General features: G+C 46.0%; 1 protein-coding gene across 3 annotated transcripts in view; it reads left to right on the top strand.

The window, feature by feature from the left end:
- The window catches only part of NEDD4L (NEDD4 like E3 ubiquitin protein ligase), a 336,948-nt gene that overhangs the window by 288,551 nt on the left and 32,406 nt on the right, over nt 1-15,991 (top strand). For all 3 annotated transcript variants that reach the window (XM_044242894.1, XM_044242895.1, XM_044242896.1), the window contains 3 exons: nt 4,456-4,533; nt 5,964-6,018; nt 11,552-11,610. In XM_044242894.1, the coding sequence (XP_044098829.1) occupies nt 4,456-4,533; nt 5,964-6,018; nt 11,552-11,610 (192 nt within the window). The remainder of the gene's footprint in view (nt 1-4,455; nt 4,534-5,963; nt 6,019-11,551; nt 11,611-15,991) is intronic.

Below are 15,991 nucleotides of genomic sequence, written 5' to 3'. Positions count from 1 at the left end.
AAATTCCCACTTCCAGTGAAGGCACCAAGTGTTGTGTACAGTTGATAGAACAGTAGTGTTGTGTTAGGAGAGAGGCCTGCCCACAGGGGCCAGTCACTCCCACTTGGCCCATGGTGTCCGTTCACTTAGTCCCTAAAGGGTTCACACTCGAACATCCGGTGGCTTGTGATGCAGTGCATCTCTACAAGGATGTTCTCTGCCTTTGGGGCAGGACCGTGCCTTTCATGGGGGGGCATCAGTGTGCTTGGCTCCTGCCGCTGAAGGCTAATAGCCACCGTTCCTCGCCCCCCCCCCACCACCACCACAGGGACAACCAAAAATGCCACCACATGTTTTAAACAGTCCTTAATGAGACCCACTCAGAGTTCTTTTTCGGAGGTGAGGAGAATTCATCATGGAGATCTGGTGACATTTCATTTAACGAATTCACAACCGATCCCAAGGCCAGTGCTAGCGTGTCGCTCTGTCCGACGTGCCTTTTCGCCCAGAAATAATATGACAGAATTGTGGGCAAGTTGAGAATGAAAGATAGGCCGCTCTTTGGAAAAGACAGTCATAGAGAGAGGTCTTTAGGCCTTTCTTTCCCTAGTGAATGTGGAACCTGTGGTTGTCACGCTGTGCTTTCCAGCCCAGAGCCAGAAACGGGAGCTCCAGACATAGGGTGGGTGTCGTCGGAGGAGATGGACGAGCTAATGTACGGGCCGCTGTGCCCCCCACCCCACCCCTAAGCTGCAGGTGGAGGCATTCGAATGAGCTTAGCACTCTGGTCTCCGAACCTTCTTGCCATTGTTCACGCCACAAGTGCCGTGGAATTACAGCTGGCGCGGGTTTCTGTTAAACCTCCACACCAGCTTTGTCTGTTGCCTGCATTGTTGCTGAACAAACCCCAGGTTGAATTTCCCGTGGCCCCTTTCCGCCCAGATCCTTGCTGTTGACTCATGTACTCATTTCTCATTTCAGTATGTTAAACTAGTGTTTTGTTCCTGCTGCTGCTGCTGCTGCTGTTGAAAATCCTCAGGGTAACAACTAGGAAGTCCTCCAGTGACTCCCCTTCCCCATTCAGCTCGGAGATGCTGGGCCAGCGACATCACCCGTTCTAGAAAAGGCCTGTACAGAGTGCCCTTTGTGGAAGGCATTCTCTCCCCTGCCTCTCTGTTTTGATGAAAGATGGAGGGAAGGGTAAAAGACGGTTTTCAGCTTAGAATCTGTTTGGAGTTTGTTTGTGTGTGTGTGTGTGTGTGTGTGTTTTAAGAGAACAGCATAGCTATTCTTAGAAGGTGAGCTTTATAATGGAAACAGGAAGAGAAACTGGTAGGACAAGTTGGGAATTAGGAGAGCACTGGTCCTGCCTCAGGGACCTGCTTGTAGGTCTTTCTTCCTGCATGTACCAGCGGCACGCAGAGATACAGGCCGACGTGTCCCCTCGTATACACTGATAGGGGCAGATTCCTTTTGAAGTCTATTTATAAAACACAGCCTTTCACACGGCGGGTAACGCAGGCCGGGTGCCAGCAGTCTGTCCGGGATAGGGTCAGACCACATCCAGGGGGCATCACTGTGTCCCCACCTGGGTCCTCAGGGCCAAGGATGCGTGCTGGAGGCCACCAAGTGTCTGAAGGCAGATGACACGAGGCCCTCAGGTTGCCCGTTCTGCTAAGGAAGCAGCTGGAAGTATGCATATGTAAGAGTGCATTTATGTCTTCTGGAGGATAAAGTGTTGGCTGGTTTTGTAGCGAGAGAGAATGTACCTTCAGTCAGTGGCAGGTTTGTTTTGTGCCCAGGTCCAGCCTCATAAACCTCACGGTTTGGCCTAGGCATGGTTGTTGAGTTCTCCCAGGAAGGAAAGATCACAGCTGTTGATTTGACCCAGCCAGCCCTGTGGGGCCTTGGCTGCCTTCACCTGCTCCACCAGCTTGGGGGCCAGTGGTTCACGGGACTCACCGTAGCAGAAGGGGGGTGGGGGGGGCAGCTCAGTAGCGCCCTCTGGGTTGAGCCTGTAGAGCCTGGTGGAAGGCAGGTGCTGCCATTGTTCTGACTTCCGGTGGTATAATAAAATAATAGAACCCCAAGGGTCTCCAGCCCTCACAGTCTACGAATTCCTGGTTTCCATGCCAGGCCATTTTAGCAGACCTGTAAAATTGAGTTTTCTGCTTCATGCTCCTCATCCTCACACCCCCGCACTTTTCTGTAACTTCACCTGCTGCTTTCTGTTTGAGTGTCCTTGAAACCACCAGCTTTTTACTGACTGTCTCTCACAGTAGCCTCTGTGTGTGAGGGCGGCATGGCGGGGTTGCATGCGGCATCCGGGAGCTCGCATGGTCAGCAGCTGGGAGGGGGGTGCCCAGGGGGCCTGGGTGGGCATCTCCAGCGCCAGCTCAGAGCTGGCTCTCAGTGGGTGCTCCCAAGTTTTTCCTCTGTCCACAGTCAACTGTCAGAAACATTTACCCAATTTCCAGCTTCTTGGACCTTACAAATCCGGAATCTTACTGTGTCTGTTTACTGTACTGCTTGTGTTCCAGGATACAGCAGAATACGGGACCGATTTCATGCCTCTCATGACACTTTAAAAAGGGTGTCAGTGAGGGGCGCCTGGGTGGCTCAGTGGGTTAAAGCCTCTGCCTTCAGCTTGGGTCATGATCCCAGCGTCCTGGGATGGAGCCCCACATCAGATCTCTGCCTGCCTCTCTGCCTGCTTGTGATCTCTGTCAAATAAGTAAATAAAATCTTTAAAAAAAAAAAAAAAAAAGCCATCAGTGAGGTTCAGTGTCAATAGCCATCGCAAACTCCTGACACAATTTACTTCTTCAGGTAGTTTGCTCTAGTGAATAGAAAGTCGGGGTTGGCTTTTTGGGGGTTTGTTTTTTGCTTTTTTAATAGACTTAGCCAGTTCCAAAAATCTGTCACTTTGTTATAATCCAGTGATGCTAACAGCTTAAACTGTTGAATTGGGAAATTTTTTTAACAGCTCTCTCGGAGTATAACTTATGTGTCCCACAGTTCACCTGTTTAAAGATACACAAGTGGGTGGTTTTTAAACCATTAAATAAATATGTGCGACCCTCACTGTCATCAGTTTGAGGGCATTTTCATACCCATCAGCTGTCACAAAGTGATTTTTATTATTTTCCGAGGTTTATACCAGTTATTTCATTTTCTTGTGGCCTTGGGAAAGTGGTGAGGCAGAAAACCTTTTAGTGATTTGCCAGCAACAAAGGCTTTCGTGTAATTGAAATAAAGGGGGTTTTTTAGGTTTCCTTTTGTTGTTGTTGTTATTGTTTTTAAGATTTTATTTATTTGACAGAAATCACAAGTAGGCAGAGAGGCAGGCACAGAGAGAGAGGGGAGGAACAGGCTCCTACAGAGCAGAGAGCCTGACGCAGGGCTCGATCCCAGGACCCTGGGATCATGACCTGAGCTGAAGGCAGAGGCTTTAACCCACTGAGCCACCCAGGCGCCCCTGCTGTTGTCTTTTAATCTCAGGCTTATTTGATTGACCGTGTGCTATTCTGAGTTTTATTGTTTGTTTCCTAATCTTTTGAGTTTAAAGCATGAATTCTCTGAAGTTCATTGTACTTCATGGGGTCTGTGTTCATGAGAGGGTGCTCCCAGACTCTGGGTGAGGGCTTTCGGGCAAGTTCTCCTGATCTCGCAGCTCAGTGTCCTCATCTAAAGGAGCAGAGATCATGTGTGCACAGCCTCCTGATTGACACCTGCCTGTTCTTTGTCAGTTATAAAGCATGACCCAAGATGCCAGAGCACAGATTTCTCCTTTGTTGTGTTGGGTTTTTTTTTCTCTTTTGTTGGTTCTTTGTCGTATCTTATGAGCCATATCCCTTAAGAGAAATCTTTGGCAAACTTCTAAGTATTGAGACATAAATGAGAATCTCATTTACAGGACTGCATCAGAAATCTTAGTAAAGTTTTCTAGTTAGGGGTAGGAGGTCACCGAACTCTGGCCAGGACATGACTTGACCCTCAGATCAGAGTCACAGATCAGGGAGTAGAAGGGCACACTAGGAAGCTTGGGACCGATGGGAAGGCTGGCTGCCCTCACCCGCAGCTCAGTAGCAAAGAGACATGTACACACCACCATCCCCACCCCCTCTGTCCAGGAGAGCCTCATCTGCACAGCCCCCTCGGTTCTGGTTTCCATAGTAACCTCTCTGCTGGGACTCTCTTCCTCTTCACCTGCTAGAAGTCTCAGGGGAAAACACTTCACCTTTAATTGAAATCCCCTCACTGTTCTGCTTTCACCAAGGACAAGGAGAAGAATAAAATCTTTCTTGAGAGCTGGTCAGCCAGCCTTCCTATACAAAGAGAAGACCTCTCTTCCCCAGGGCAGGCAGCGAGCGGCTCCATGCCCTTGGACTGCCCTGCTCCAGAAGGGGAGGAGCCAGTGACATCGCACATAGAGTCCCTTGTAACGTCCTCTGCCTTTGACGTTTTTTCTTGCAGGAAGATCCACGCCTGAAATTTCCAGTACACATGCGGTCAAAGGCATCTTTAAACCCCAATGACCTCGGCCCTCTTCCTGTGAGTACGCTGGAGACACGCATCCATTCATCTGCGCCATGTTGATGGAGAGACGCTGTGGGCCTTCTCTTTCTCTAGGCATTTTTAGGTTCCATTGGTCTTTAATCGCTTCATAGAATTGGGTGCCTGGCTGAATTCCAAAAGCACATTCAGTCGATGCCCTGTACTCGTGAAAGAGGTTTCTGAATGTCAGCGGCTCCGAGAAAGTAGACCCTGTAACTAGAATGTCAGCGGTGGTCTCTACACGTGACAGGCCACTGGCATTTGTTTTCCAACGTTGCAGCCCCTCGGTTCCGTCCGTCCTGCTAATGCAGTCACTGGAACAGAAATACTGAAAACAGTGGGAGACAAAGGAAGTAATCACCGACCGTTTCTGTAAATCATTAGCCTGGAGATGTATTTTAAGTTTTTCTCTCCTGTTGAGGACTGTCTATAAAGTTTAATTTCTTTGATGGTTTATTGTCTCTGGGGGGCCCAAGTGGGCGTGGAGCTCTGTTTACTCCCATGTTGGGCTGGATTGAAACTTGACTCACTACTTTCTCAGCCTCCCCCCATCCACAGTCAAAAAGCCATACGAGGGCAAGAAGGTTTGGAGATTCGAGGCTCCTGTAGAACGGGGGGTGCTGGGAGTTCTCGAGGGGATTTTCCCAGTGCAAGAACCTCTCCATTGCCTGGTCTGTGGTCTGTGGTGGCACAACTTGAATCTAGAAAGGTTAGGGGTCAGTCTTCGTTCCTCGGGCTTTACACAAAGATCCCTCCCTCTCCAGAACTGACTGGTTCCTGGGTTGAGATGGAAAGAGCCTGGAGAGAGCCAGAAACCGAGATCAGATACGAAAGAATGCGGGTTCTCATCCCGTGTTGGATCCCTGAGTTGCAGTAGCAAGTAGGCACCATTCAGATAATGAGGGCATTCCGGCCTTCCATTGGAAAAAATACCCAAATCTATTTCCCGAGTCCAGAGAGAGAGAGAGAGAATCTCAGTGGTAGGTCCCTCGGCCACGCAGTGACAGGACTAAAGCCTCTGGCTCTGCATGTTTAAGTCAACCTCCCTTCTCCCTTCCGTACTCGGTATGAGCTACTCAGTCCTAAACTCGGCTGTTCCGTGGAACCCCGGAGTTGCTCTTGGAAGCTTTTGACAGAGCAGGCCCTGCTACCTGGTCATCACACAGCAAGTGAGGGCGCCAGAGGCTGGCGGACACATGATATAGCGTGTTGACGGGTTAACGTGAGATGTTTGTGGTTTGTTCTTAACCTGACAAGAACCCTGGAAGAGAAGAGCCAGAAAGTGTCCTTGGAGTGTTTAAATTTAGCCATTGAGCTCGATTGATTGATTTACTTATTAATTTATTTATGTACTTATTTATTTATTGGAACTGTTAGCTAATGGTTGTATATTTTCTTTCTCTCTCTCTCTTTTTCTCTACTACCAGCCTGGTTGGGAAGAAAGAATTCACTTGGATGGCCGAACATTTTATATCGACCACAGTAAGTAGGCTCTTTCATGGGCACACAGGCATGGCAGGTGGAGGGACGGGGGAGACGGAATCATTCAGATTATAGTGAAAGGCATGTCATTTTACTCTTCGTCCAGGCAGCCAGGTGTTCTGTGGCGAGAATGAGCCCAGAGAGTCAGTGCCCTCGTACGGTACCGTGCATTCCTCCCAAGTTTGCCTGAAAGGAACCCATCAAGCTTTTACCCAATTTGATCTTGTGACCTATTAACTTTTTTGTGTCCCATTAAAAAAAATTGAGGGTTAATAACCCCTTGATCTCTGCGCTTTTAATAAATACACTCTAGTAATAGAAAATAAGGTTAGAAGTAACAGTGGAGTCAAAAACCTGTGTGTGAGCCTTGCTGAAAGCAGCATGTGTCCTCAACACCTCCGTCAGAGGTCTTACGGCAAGAAGCCCATTCTGACTTCTTTTCTATTCATAGCATGTGCCTTTGCACCCAACACACTAATCTCTATGTAGTTCATATCTTGAAATTACAGTTGCTCCAGCACCTGTGAATAAATGTGCGGTTTCTCATTTCAACTAAAAGTTAAAATAATAAAGGTTTCACTTTTAGCCAGTGTTGTTTTTGGTTTTTGTTTTTAAGGCAACGTGCCCTCCATGGTAACATACTTGTATATCCCCCAGAACTTCTAGAAAATGTGTATGTAAGAGAAGTCTTCAGTTCTGTTGAGAGGCGTGTGCAGCTGGTCCGGTTTTGTCCTGTGTTTTCATTTGGTTCCTAAAGATCAGCGAGTCGGCCCCAGGTTTTCCAGCGTCGCATTCTCTTAACTCATCAAAAGTCCCCCGGGGAGCCGGTGGCTGGACAGTCGGACCACGGGTGTCCTCAGGAGCTTGACAGACTTTTTATAAATTAAGGAGCCCAGCAGTTGAGACTTAAACCAGAAGTAGAATTCCTAGGGCTCTTGAGAGAATGGGCTACCTTTGGTTAAAATTCAGTAATTCAGGGACGCCTGAGTGGCGCAGTTGGTTGGACGACTGCCTTCGGCTCAGGGCGTGATCCTGGAGTCCCGGGATCGAGTCCCACATCAGGCTCCCAGCTCCATGGGGAGTCTGCTTCGCTCTCTGACCTTCTCCTCGCTCATTCTCTCTCACTGTCTCTCTCTCTCAAATAAATAAAATAAAATCTTTAAAAAAAAAATAAAAAAAATAAAAAAGATTTAAAAAAAAAAAAAAAAAAAATTCAGTAATTCAAGGTACATAGGCTTAGTTTGTCTTGACCAGTAAAAGTACTAAGGGTTTGCCTCTTTCCAGAGTTCTACAGTGAGCCTAAAATTGCTGCCATAAATGCTATAAAACGTGTGTACTGCCACTTTTTTCTCTAATATGCTGTTTGTTATAATTCTACTTCTAACATAATTTGTTAAAAGAAGGGAGGGAACACACTTTTTTTTCCACAAAGAACAAAAAACAAATACTCTTTTAGTTTTAATGCTTTGCAGTTTCAGTTTTCAAAGGTAGGTACAAATGATAATGATCTTTTTCTTAAAATCCTAACCAGTAGCCCAACCTTGGCCTGCTACACACAGAATATCTCTCACAGCATCGTGGCCATGTTCTGGCTGGTGACCTGACATTCAGGTCAACCTGAAAAGAATTTTATGAATGTCCTTAATGCCACGGCCCCCAAACAAGAAAAACTCTATTGCAAAAGTCAATCCTACTGTACATGAGAAATAATAAAGATCATAGACTATTTTCCTATAATGCAGAGTAGATGCTTAATAAACAATGACTTGAAGCTAATTCACAGAACGTCCGTGGTGAAGGCGTGAGGCAGGTGAAGTCCTTGGTCAGAAAGTGGAGAGAACTTGCCTTGGGGAAGCAGCGGCCAAGCTACCCCTGCTTCTGTTCGTTAGGAGGCAGGAGAGGGTAGTTCTGCTAAGTGTCTGGGCTGTTCCTCCTTCCTGATCAATCCAGCGGTCCCTCCCAGCACTCAGGCACTCCCTTCCCACTCCCCTTGCCAGAACAGACCGCCTGTCGGAGGCTCCTCTTTGCTCCCGGGGATGGTATAAACCACATACAGTGCCTGGTTGATCTGAGCTACAAAAGGCGGTATTTTCAGTCCTTTCCATGGAGATTAAAGTTTGCCTTTGCTCTCTACCCTTCTAAAAGGGTCTCTGAACCAGAGAATAGTGGAAATTAGTAAAAACCGCGAAAGAGAAAAGATCGATTTAGGGTCACCTCGTTTGCTGTTGATGCAGCGTTTCTGCCATTTCTCCCGTTTGTCAAGGTTTACTCAATGGAAACAATTATAAAGGGATACATGTCAGTGAAACAGTTAACTTCATGTGCTGCTTCACCAAAACCCGGCCTGTGAAAAGCACAGAATACAAGTCTCTTTAAGAAGCTCTATCGGGGGATGCCTGGGTGGCTTAGTGGGTTAAGCCGCTGCCTTTGGCTCAGGTCATGATCCCAGAGTCCTGGGATCAAGTCCCGCATGGGATCCTTGCTCGGCAGGGAGCCTGCTTCTCTCTCTGCCTCTGCCAGCCTCTCTGCTGCCTGTCTGCTCGCTCTCTCTCTCCCCTTCTCCGTCTCCCTCTCCCTCTCCCTGACAAATAAATAAATGAATTTTTTTTTTTTTTTAAGAAAAAGCACTATCGGGCTGACAGGTGCTCTCCAGATTGCCTTTCTTGACCTGGTAGCTGATGTTTTAAGAATGCCTTTACCTTCCAGATGCGCTCTCCTTCCAAGCAGTTGCCCCACATCAGATTTCTTGAAAAATTCCGCATCTCCCTTTGCTGTCCTGCCGCGAGCAGGGCAGAAGCCGTGCCATCCCTACATGTGGCATTTTCCTGTGCGGCCTGCTGTCTCAGGACAGATGCAGAGTCGTCCTGTCTCCATCACCACCAGCACACAGGAGTGCACACGAAGGACTAAGACATCAGTGTCCTTGTCCTTTAAACAGCGAGGCTGTCTATTTTTGCTTCATAAACTCTTGAGAAGTCAGACACTTTCAGGATTAGAAATAACCATCTTAAAGACATCATTTCAGAAGAGCCAGAGTATTGCCATTTATCAGATAGCTCCTGTCTCGAGCCTGGGGTAAAAGGTTAAGGGAAGATCTTGAACCGAATCTGCCTCTCTTAGGGGTCGTGTGGTTCTTAAAGATCAGGGATGCCCTTCGTCTGCCCTTTGTCTCAGTCCGTGGCCACAGGTGTCGGAGACACAAAGCTAGAAGAGAAAAGAGAATTCCAGTAAGGCTATAAACTCCTATTTTCGTCTTTCTTGCCAGCAGTCTTAGCAAACCTGTTAACAGTAGCTGAATGAACTGGGTTTGTAATTCTTCATTCTTGTCCCTTTATTTCAAATACAATGACGGCATAAAGCAAGTTTACATTCAGAAGTTCTGGAGAATGGATAAACGACCACTTCACATTCCTGTCCTATATTGACAATACTTAGCTGTAAATCGATCTGCATGGTCACCACATAGAAACTTGGGAGCCCTAGGAAGCATTTGCAGTGTTGGGTAGAGGAGTGAACCAGCTTTGAAAAAGCAGAACAAATAGAGACCACACTAACTTGCCACGTGGCCCAGCGCCAGGGCTGGGGGGCTGGCTGCAGGAGGGCCTTAGAACAGATGAGTTCTCGGATGGATCCTAAGTGAGGAGTCAGATTTACCCAGGAAAGCCCGGTGGAGAGCGAGCCCCGGAGGGAGAAAACAGGCAGGTGGATGAAGGTGTGTGGGCTGGGCCACAGTCCAAGCGCTGTGGTGGGGCAGCAAAGGGCCAGGGCTCCATGGAGGCACGTGGCTCCAGTCCAAGGGTGTCCACCAGGGGTGGGAACATGGGTCCCTTCTCCTGGCAGGAGGGAGGCCCTAAGGGTTTTTCTGGAGGGGCCTGACAACGGTCAGATTTGTTCTTTAGAAAGATCCTCATGGCAGAACTACAGAGGAAGGCTCGAACTGGGCTGAGTGAGCCCAAGGCCAGGGAAACATAGGGCAGAGTCCATGGAAGCGATCCGCCCTCCAAAAAGCAGCTTTCTCAGTGAGACGGGGGACACAGCTTGGCAAGCATCAGAGGAGAACGGCAAGGGCGGATAGGGATGGGGCCAGTGCCGGGTTTGAACCGTGAGGGCGCTATGCTGCTGGCATTTGGGGGTATGGGAGGAATGGGTTTTGTTTCGGGAGGATTATGAGTTTGGTTTTGGTCAAGTTGGAGTTGAGGTTGCCGTGGAAATGCGGACACACGTGTCAAGGGTAGATCTGGATAGACTATGGGAGGCACCATGTGTGTGTCGCCATCAGTTGACTTCGACCCAGGTAGCTAGGTGCTGGGACTATGGTCCAGGGAGCTGTCACTCAGCTGTAGTCTCTTTATTTGGTTTTTTTCCGTTCTCTATCACAATGGCAACTTTTACTTTCCAGATTTCTTATGCATGAGGTAAGGAACTCAAAATGCCTTTTGCTTCCATAGAAGTTCTCTAAGACCATTGAAATGTCTCACGTACATTTCCTGCCAACATGAATCTAGAATCCTGTGCTTCAGCAGTGGATTTTAAAACTTGACCTCTACTTTCATTAAAATAATTAGAATACCAGATTTGGAGAAATTTCTGCTACGGTCATTAAAACAAATTTTTTGCTTAATCTTATCTGTCTGTTTACAGGATATGTAGGAAATGAGCAGAATCCATATTTTTAATTTCCCTTTTTTTTTTTTTAAACCAGCTTAGATTCCCTGAAGTCCCAGAGAAAACCCGTTGTCCCCCAGTCTTCCCTCCCCGTATATTTCACGCAAATCCATCCCTGCCTCCCACACACACTGCAATCCCATGGCATAGTCCGAAAACCCACGTGATTCGGGGCACCCAGGGCACCATGTCACCTGCACCCCTGGAATAATTGCACAGGTGCCATTGAACAGTCTTGCTGACACTGACTCATTTATAAGAAAGAAGCCCCCTTCTTGCCAACGTGACCAAAAGGGAAACCTTTCTCTGTCCTCTTCATTGGCTCTATCTGATGCTCATGGTTGTGGACTCCTTAGCTGCTCTGATTTTTATGTGCCCATGAGTGACATGAGTAATGGATTATTCGTTGGTTCAATGTAGGATTCTTAGTTGAAAGTAGTTTGCCAACACTGTAAGCAAAGAAAAAAATACTTGAAATGAGAAAAATCGTGTGTGTGTGTCTGTGTGTGTTAACTTTTTAGGGACTAAGATTTGTTGTGCCTTTTTTCAGTTAAAGGGAGATCAAGATCAAGTTATAAACCCTTGAAAGAACAGGGGTTTATAATTGAAATTTTGGCGGGCTTTCTTGCCAAAAACAGTGTGAATAGATGGTTTGGCTTTCGTCGTGCATTTTTGATGGAGTGTTGTGGACTAAACAGTATTGGGGGAGGGGCTGGCGTATAGACTAGGTGCTCTTCTAACCCTGAAATGCTAAGTTACTCATTTGGGGGGACAACTTTTGAAAAACCCAGAAATAATTTTTTTAAAACATTTTTGACACAGAATAGATTGGAAATGCTGATTTTTTTTTTTTAACATTAATTTTCAGATAGCAAAATTACTCAGTGGGAAGACCCAAGACTGCAGAATCCAGCGATTACGGGTCCGGTCAGTATTCTCAAGTTCTCACTCTTCGGTGTAGTATTTGGGTTGCATCTACACACGTATTTCTGGAATATTACCGCTTACGCAGTGCCAGGGGCCTGGTGTGGTTGGCTAGTTCAGAATCGCCCTCATCTCCTCCTCACTTGAATTCCCGGGTGGGATCCAACTGCGTTTGCCTTTTCGAAGGGCTTTCACTGGAAAGGAAAAGAAAGTGCTTGGCTAATGGTAACAAAACTAAACGTTTTCTTTTCCCATTTGTAAAAAGGTGGATTAAAGGTCCAACAATGAAAATGTTGTCTCTTTTTATACAGAGCCAAGCCCTGTATCTGTAGCGTTCTGTCCTTTCTTTTGGCCAAGGGTGGTAAATGCGTGCTAACAAATTTAAGCTGTATTCTGACTCTCTTCCAGCGTGGGACGTCTGGAAAAGTTTGGGTGAGGTTGTAGCCAACCTCTGGAGCTGGCAGAGTTAAGGACTCCTGTCTCCGCTGACCCACTCAGTTCCTCGCAGCCCCCACATAGACGCCGGGCGCAGAAGGAAGCTAGGTAGAGCGCCCTCTTAAAGTCCTGCCACACGCTGTGTTCATAAGCACTTGGTACCGAACACCACGTGGGTGACGGTCACCGGCAGGGAATGGACCAGCATCTCTGGCCAGTGTTTATATGAGTGCGGGGAGCTAATTTGGAATTACAGGAAACATGTGGCCTCAGCAAAGTATTGCAGACCTGGGAATCTGCTAAAAACTGGAGGAGGAGCAAAAGGAAAGAAAGCATATTGAGTGCTGAACTAAGAGGCCATTAAGTATTTTTAAAATACTGCTTTTGTGGCTTTAATCTGATTCCATTCAAATTAGGTTCTCAATTAACAAAGGTAAGTCCGTTTGAAAACGTGAAAGGTAATGCCATGCAAACGTACCTTTGATATTTGACATCCCCTTAGTTTAAATTGTTGGATTTGTTTATTGGCTTTGTTCAGCTCCTTTGCTACCATGTAACGCCAAGTGCCCAATCATACCTCAGTTAAAACAGCTGCTTTTTATGTGACTTCAACACCTGGCTTACTACCATGGCTTCCTTTTGATACATTCACAGTCACGATAAGGTATTAGAGTCCTGTTTTCTCTTCTACATCCTCACAAACAAGGTATTCAGGAATCAGTGCGGTTTTCAAGTGACAGAGGACTTCTGACATAATTCTGAAGCCTTTGGAAACATCTCTATCACTTGACTGGTCATCTACCTTTACTCAAACACTGTTAGTTCTTACTGGTGTTGAAAATTATTTAGCATCATATATCCAAGTAAATTTGACCCAAAGAAAGATCCTTTTTTTTTTTTTTTAAACTAACAAAAGAGCCTTGTTTTATTCTTTCATTAGTAATAGGGATGCTTCTTTCAGGAAGAACATGTATATTTAGGTAATTATCAACTTAATACAGACAGCTGGCTTTTGTTGTCATTCAGTTCTGAATATTTGGTAATTTCCATGATTTCTTTCTCTCCTTGACTTACAAGCTATTTAGAATGTGCTTTTCGTTTCTAAGAGTATGGAAGGGTTTTTGCCTATCCATTTCTTACTAATTTTCCAATTTTACTGCATTGTGGTCAGAGAATATTATCTATGGAATATTGATTACCAGATATTTGAAACTTCCTTGGCAGCTTGGCCATTTTTTCTAAATGTTCCTTTTGTGTTTGAAAAGAATGTGTATTCTGTCTTTGTTGGGTATAGAGTTCTTTACATGTCCATTAAATTAAGCATATGGTGTTCAAATTATCCATTTCCATCACTGCTTTTTTTTTTTCCTGGCCGTTCTGTCTAACCAAGACAGTAGTGTCGGACTCTCCGATGGCAAGCATGGCTTTATCAGTCCATTACATTCACTTTCTCTTCTTTAATATTTCCCTGGTATGACTTTCCTCCCACTCAACTACCTGTATTTTTCCCCTTTCCTTACCTTCTGTCAGGTTGATGAAGTGCCCTTTATTTCTTTTCGTTTTCTATACTTGCTTTGAAGTTGTATTTCCTATTTCTGTGCTTCTGGTGCTTACATTAAAGTTTTCAGTCAACGTACTTCATGTCAAAAGTAATAGCTCTGTATTCGCCTCCTGAGCAAGGTAGGACTTGAGGGAACTCTCAGCGCCGTGCTTCCACTCACTCTCCATTGTTCGGCAACATTTTAAAACTTTCCAAAGAGCCATTGATATTTTACCCATTTCCACAACAGACAACGTGCTTATTTCCTTCCAGTGTGTGTAGACAGATTTCTTCGCCCACATTGGTTGCTAGACCTGCTGTTTAAACACCAGGTTATCCTCCAAATGAATTTGGTTCCTGGTTCTCAGAGTGTTGTCTACAGATCAGCAGCATCAGAATCTTCTGGAAGCTTCTTAGCTGTGCAAATAGGGGTGTCCCAGCACAGGCCTGCTGAAAGTCAGCGAGGTCTGTGTGTGAACACCCGCTCCCACGCTTGGCCTTGCTGCTCAGGCAGCACTGTCTGAGAGTGGGAAGCTCTCCGTCTGAAGGGAGGGCTTATCTGACCTCTCCGTTAAACGACAGTTGAGCTCTAGAAGCCTTGGCTAACAGTTGTTTTCCTAAAACTTTGGAGATTTTCATTCTTGTTTTCCGACCTCCACAACTGTTGAGAAGCTTGTTGATTGTCATTTTTTTGGTGTGTAAATCTTTCTTTTCTCTGGCAATTTTGAATTTTCTCTGCAACTTTGGCACTGTATCATTTTGCTCTCGTGAACCTAAGTGTGGATTTCTTTATATTGATTCTGCTTTGGACTCACTGTAATTCTTCAGTATGAGGACCCTGTCTTCCCTCCATTCTAGAAGATTCTCAGCAGTTATTTCTCACATACTCTATCCTTGCCATTCTTCCTGGTTATCTGTACCAGTATTCCTCCTGGGTATGTGATTCACCTTTACCTTCTGTCTTCCTAATCTCTTAGCTTTCCTGTTTTCCATCTCTCTCCCTTTCTCTCTCTCTGTCTCCTTCTCCCTCTCCCCCTCCGCCCCCAGCATCTATCTCATTGCTGTATTGCGGGCTCAGTTCTCAGCTGATTTTTTCTTATTAAGCTTTTTGTAACCTACCCTTTACCAGTTCATTGTGTCTATTTCTTCATTAACTGTGTTTAATTACTCATCATTCTATTGGGTCTTCTTAAATTTGCTTGGTCTTTTCAGTTACTGTTATTCTGTCATGCTCTTTCATTTTTTATTTTCTTTTTAAATTCATCCATAGCTCTCCAATCATTCTTAAAATGCTTATTTTGTATTCTCTTTCGGATTATTCTGTTATCTCTGAAATCTCCCATATGTTGTGTCTGTAGACTCTCCTCCATGCTAGTACAGTTTAGTTCGGTTTCTAACCAGTTTCAGTTTATAATTTGTGTGTGTGCGCTCATCTTTTTTTTTCTTTTTTCCTTTTCCTTTTTTTCCCGCCCCCCCATGAGGCACTTATAAGACCTGGCCTGTGTTTACCGTGAACTTCTTAGCTTGGGATCATGCAGACCCAGTTACTAGAACTGTGGACTTCATACCCACTTTGGTGTAGGCTTAGAGTATGACTGTATTACAGGTCTGTTTCTTTTTGTTTTTCTCTCGTTTGTGGTCCTGGACAGAAGGTAAGCTTCCTTACAACTTTCCTGGGCTGGCGGGTAGTTTTCTTGTCCCCATGTCAGATGGAGGTTTTAAGCAGGGAGCTCTATTCTTACTCCCTAGGTCGTGCAGACTGTAGGCCAACTTCTGTGCCCCTCCCCCCCGTGAGGATTAAAATCCCAGCCCAAGCACCAAGTCTAGGTCCAATGCCCACTTCTTTAATTTTAAGTCTTTCTGCTTATCTGGAACCTCAAGTTTCTCTTTTCCCCCAAGTTTAAAAAAAATATATCCAGTTTCGGGGGGCGGGGTGCCTTCCTGTGGCAGCCAGCGCAACATTACTGTAAGTCAGTAAGCTCTCCGTGTTCCAGGCATCACCAGCGCGAGTGTTAAGTGCTGTTCGTGCTTGCTGCTCTTATGAATGCTCTCATGTTTGTGTCACGCTTTGTACTTTGCTGAGAACTTTATAATCAGCTGCTTTGACCATTTCAGAGCAGGTCCCCTCCGGAAGATAGGGAAGACGATGCTCTTCCCAGTTTGTCAGCAGCTCAGAAAATTAATTGTGTCGCCCTTAGTTCCAGCAAATGCCAGAAGTGGAAGTCGAGCGACAGGTGTGCTGACCTCTCCCCCGAGTCTCCATGTTGGACATGAGCCCTCCTCCGGAAGGAGCTCTGGCACCAGCTGGGCTAGGATGGACAGAAAATACTCAAGCCCAACTCCTGCGACAAGGCAGCATGTCACCTTTGCTCAGAATAGGAAACCTATTTAATAAAGAGCAAAGGGCTT

This window comes from Neovison vison, chromosome 3, assembly GCF_020171115.1.
Source record: "Neovison vison isolate M4711 chromosome 3, ASM_NN_V1, whole genome shotgun sequence".
In the NCBI taxonomy this organism is placed as follows: domain Eukaryota; kingdom Metazoa; phylum Chordata; class Mammalia; order Carnivora; family Mustelidae; genus Neogale; species Neogale vison.
Note: the sequence above shows the minus strand (reverse complement) of the source record. Positions and strands in the feature narration are given on the sequence as shown.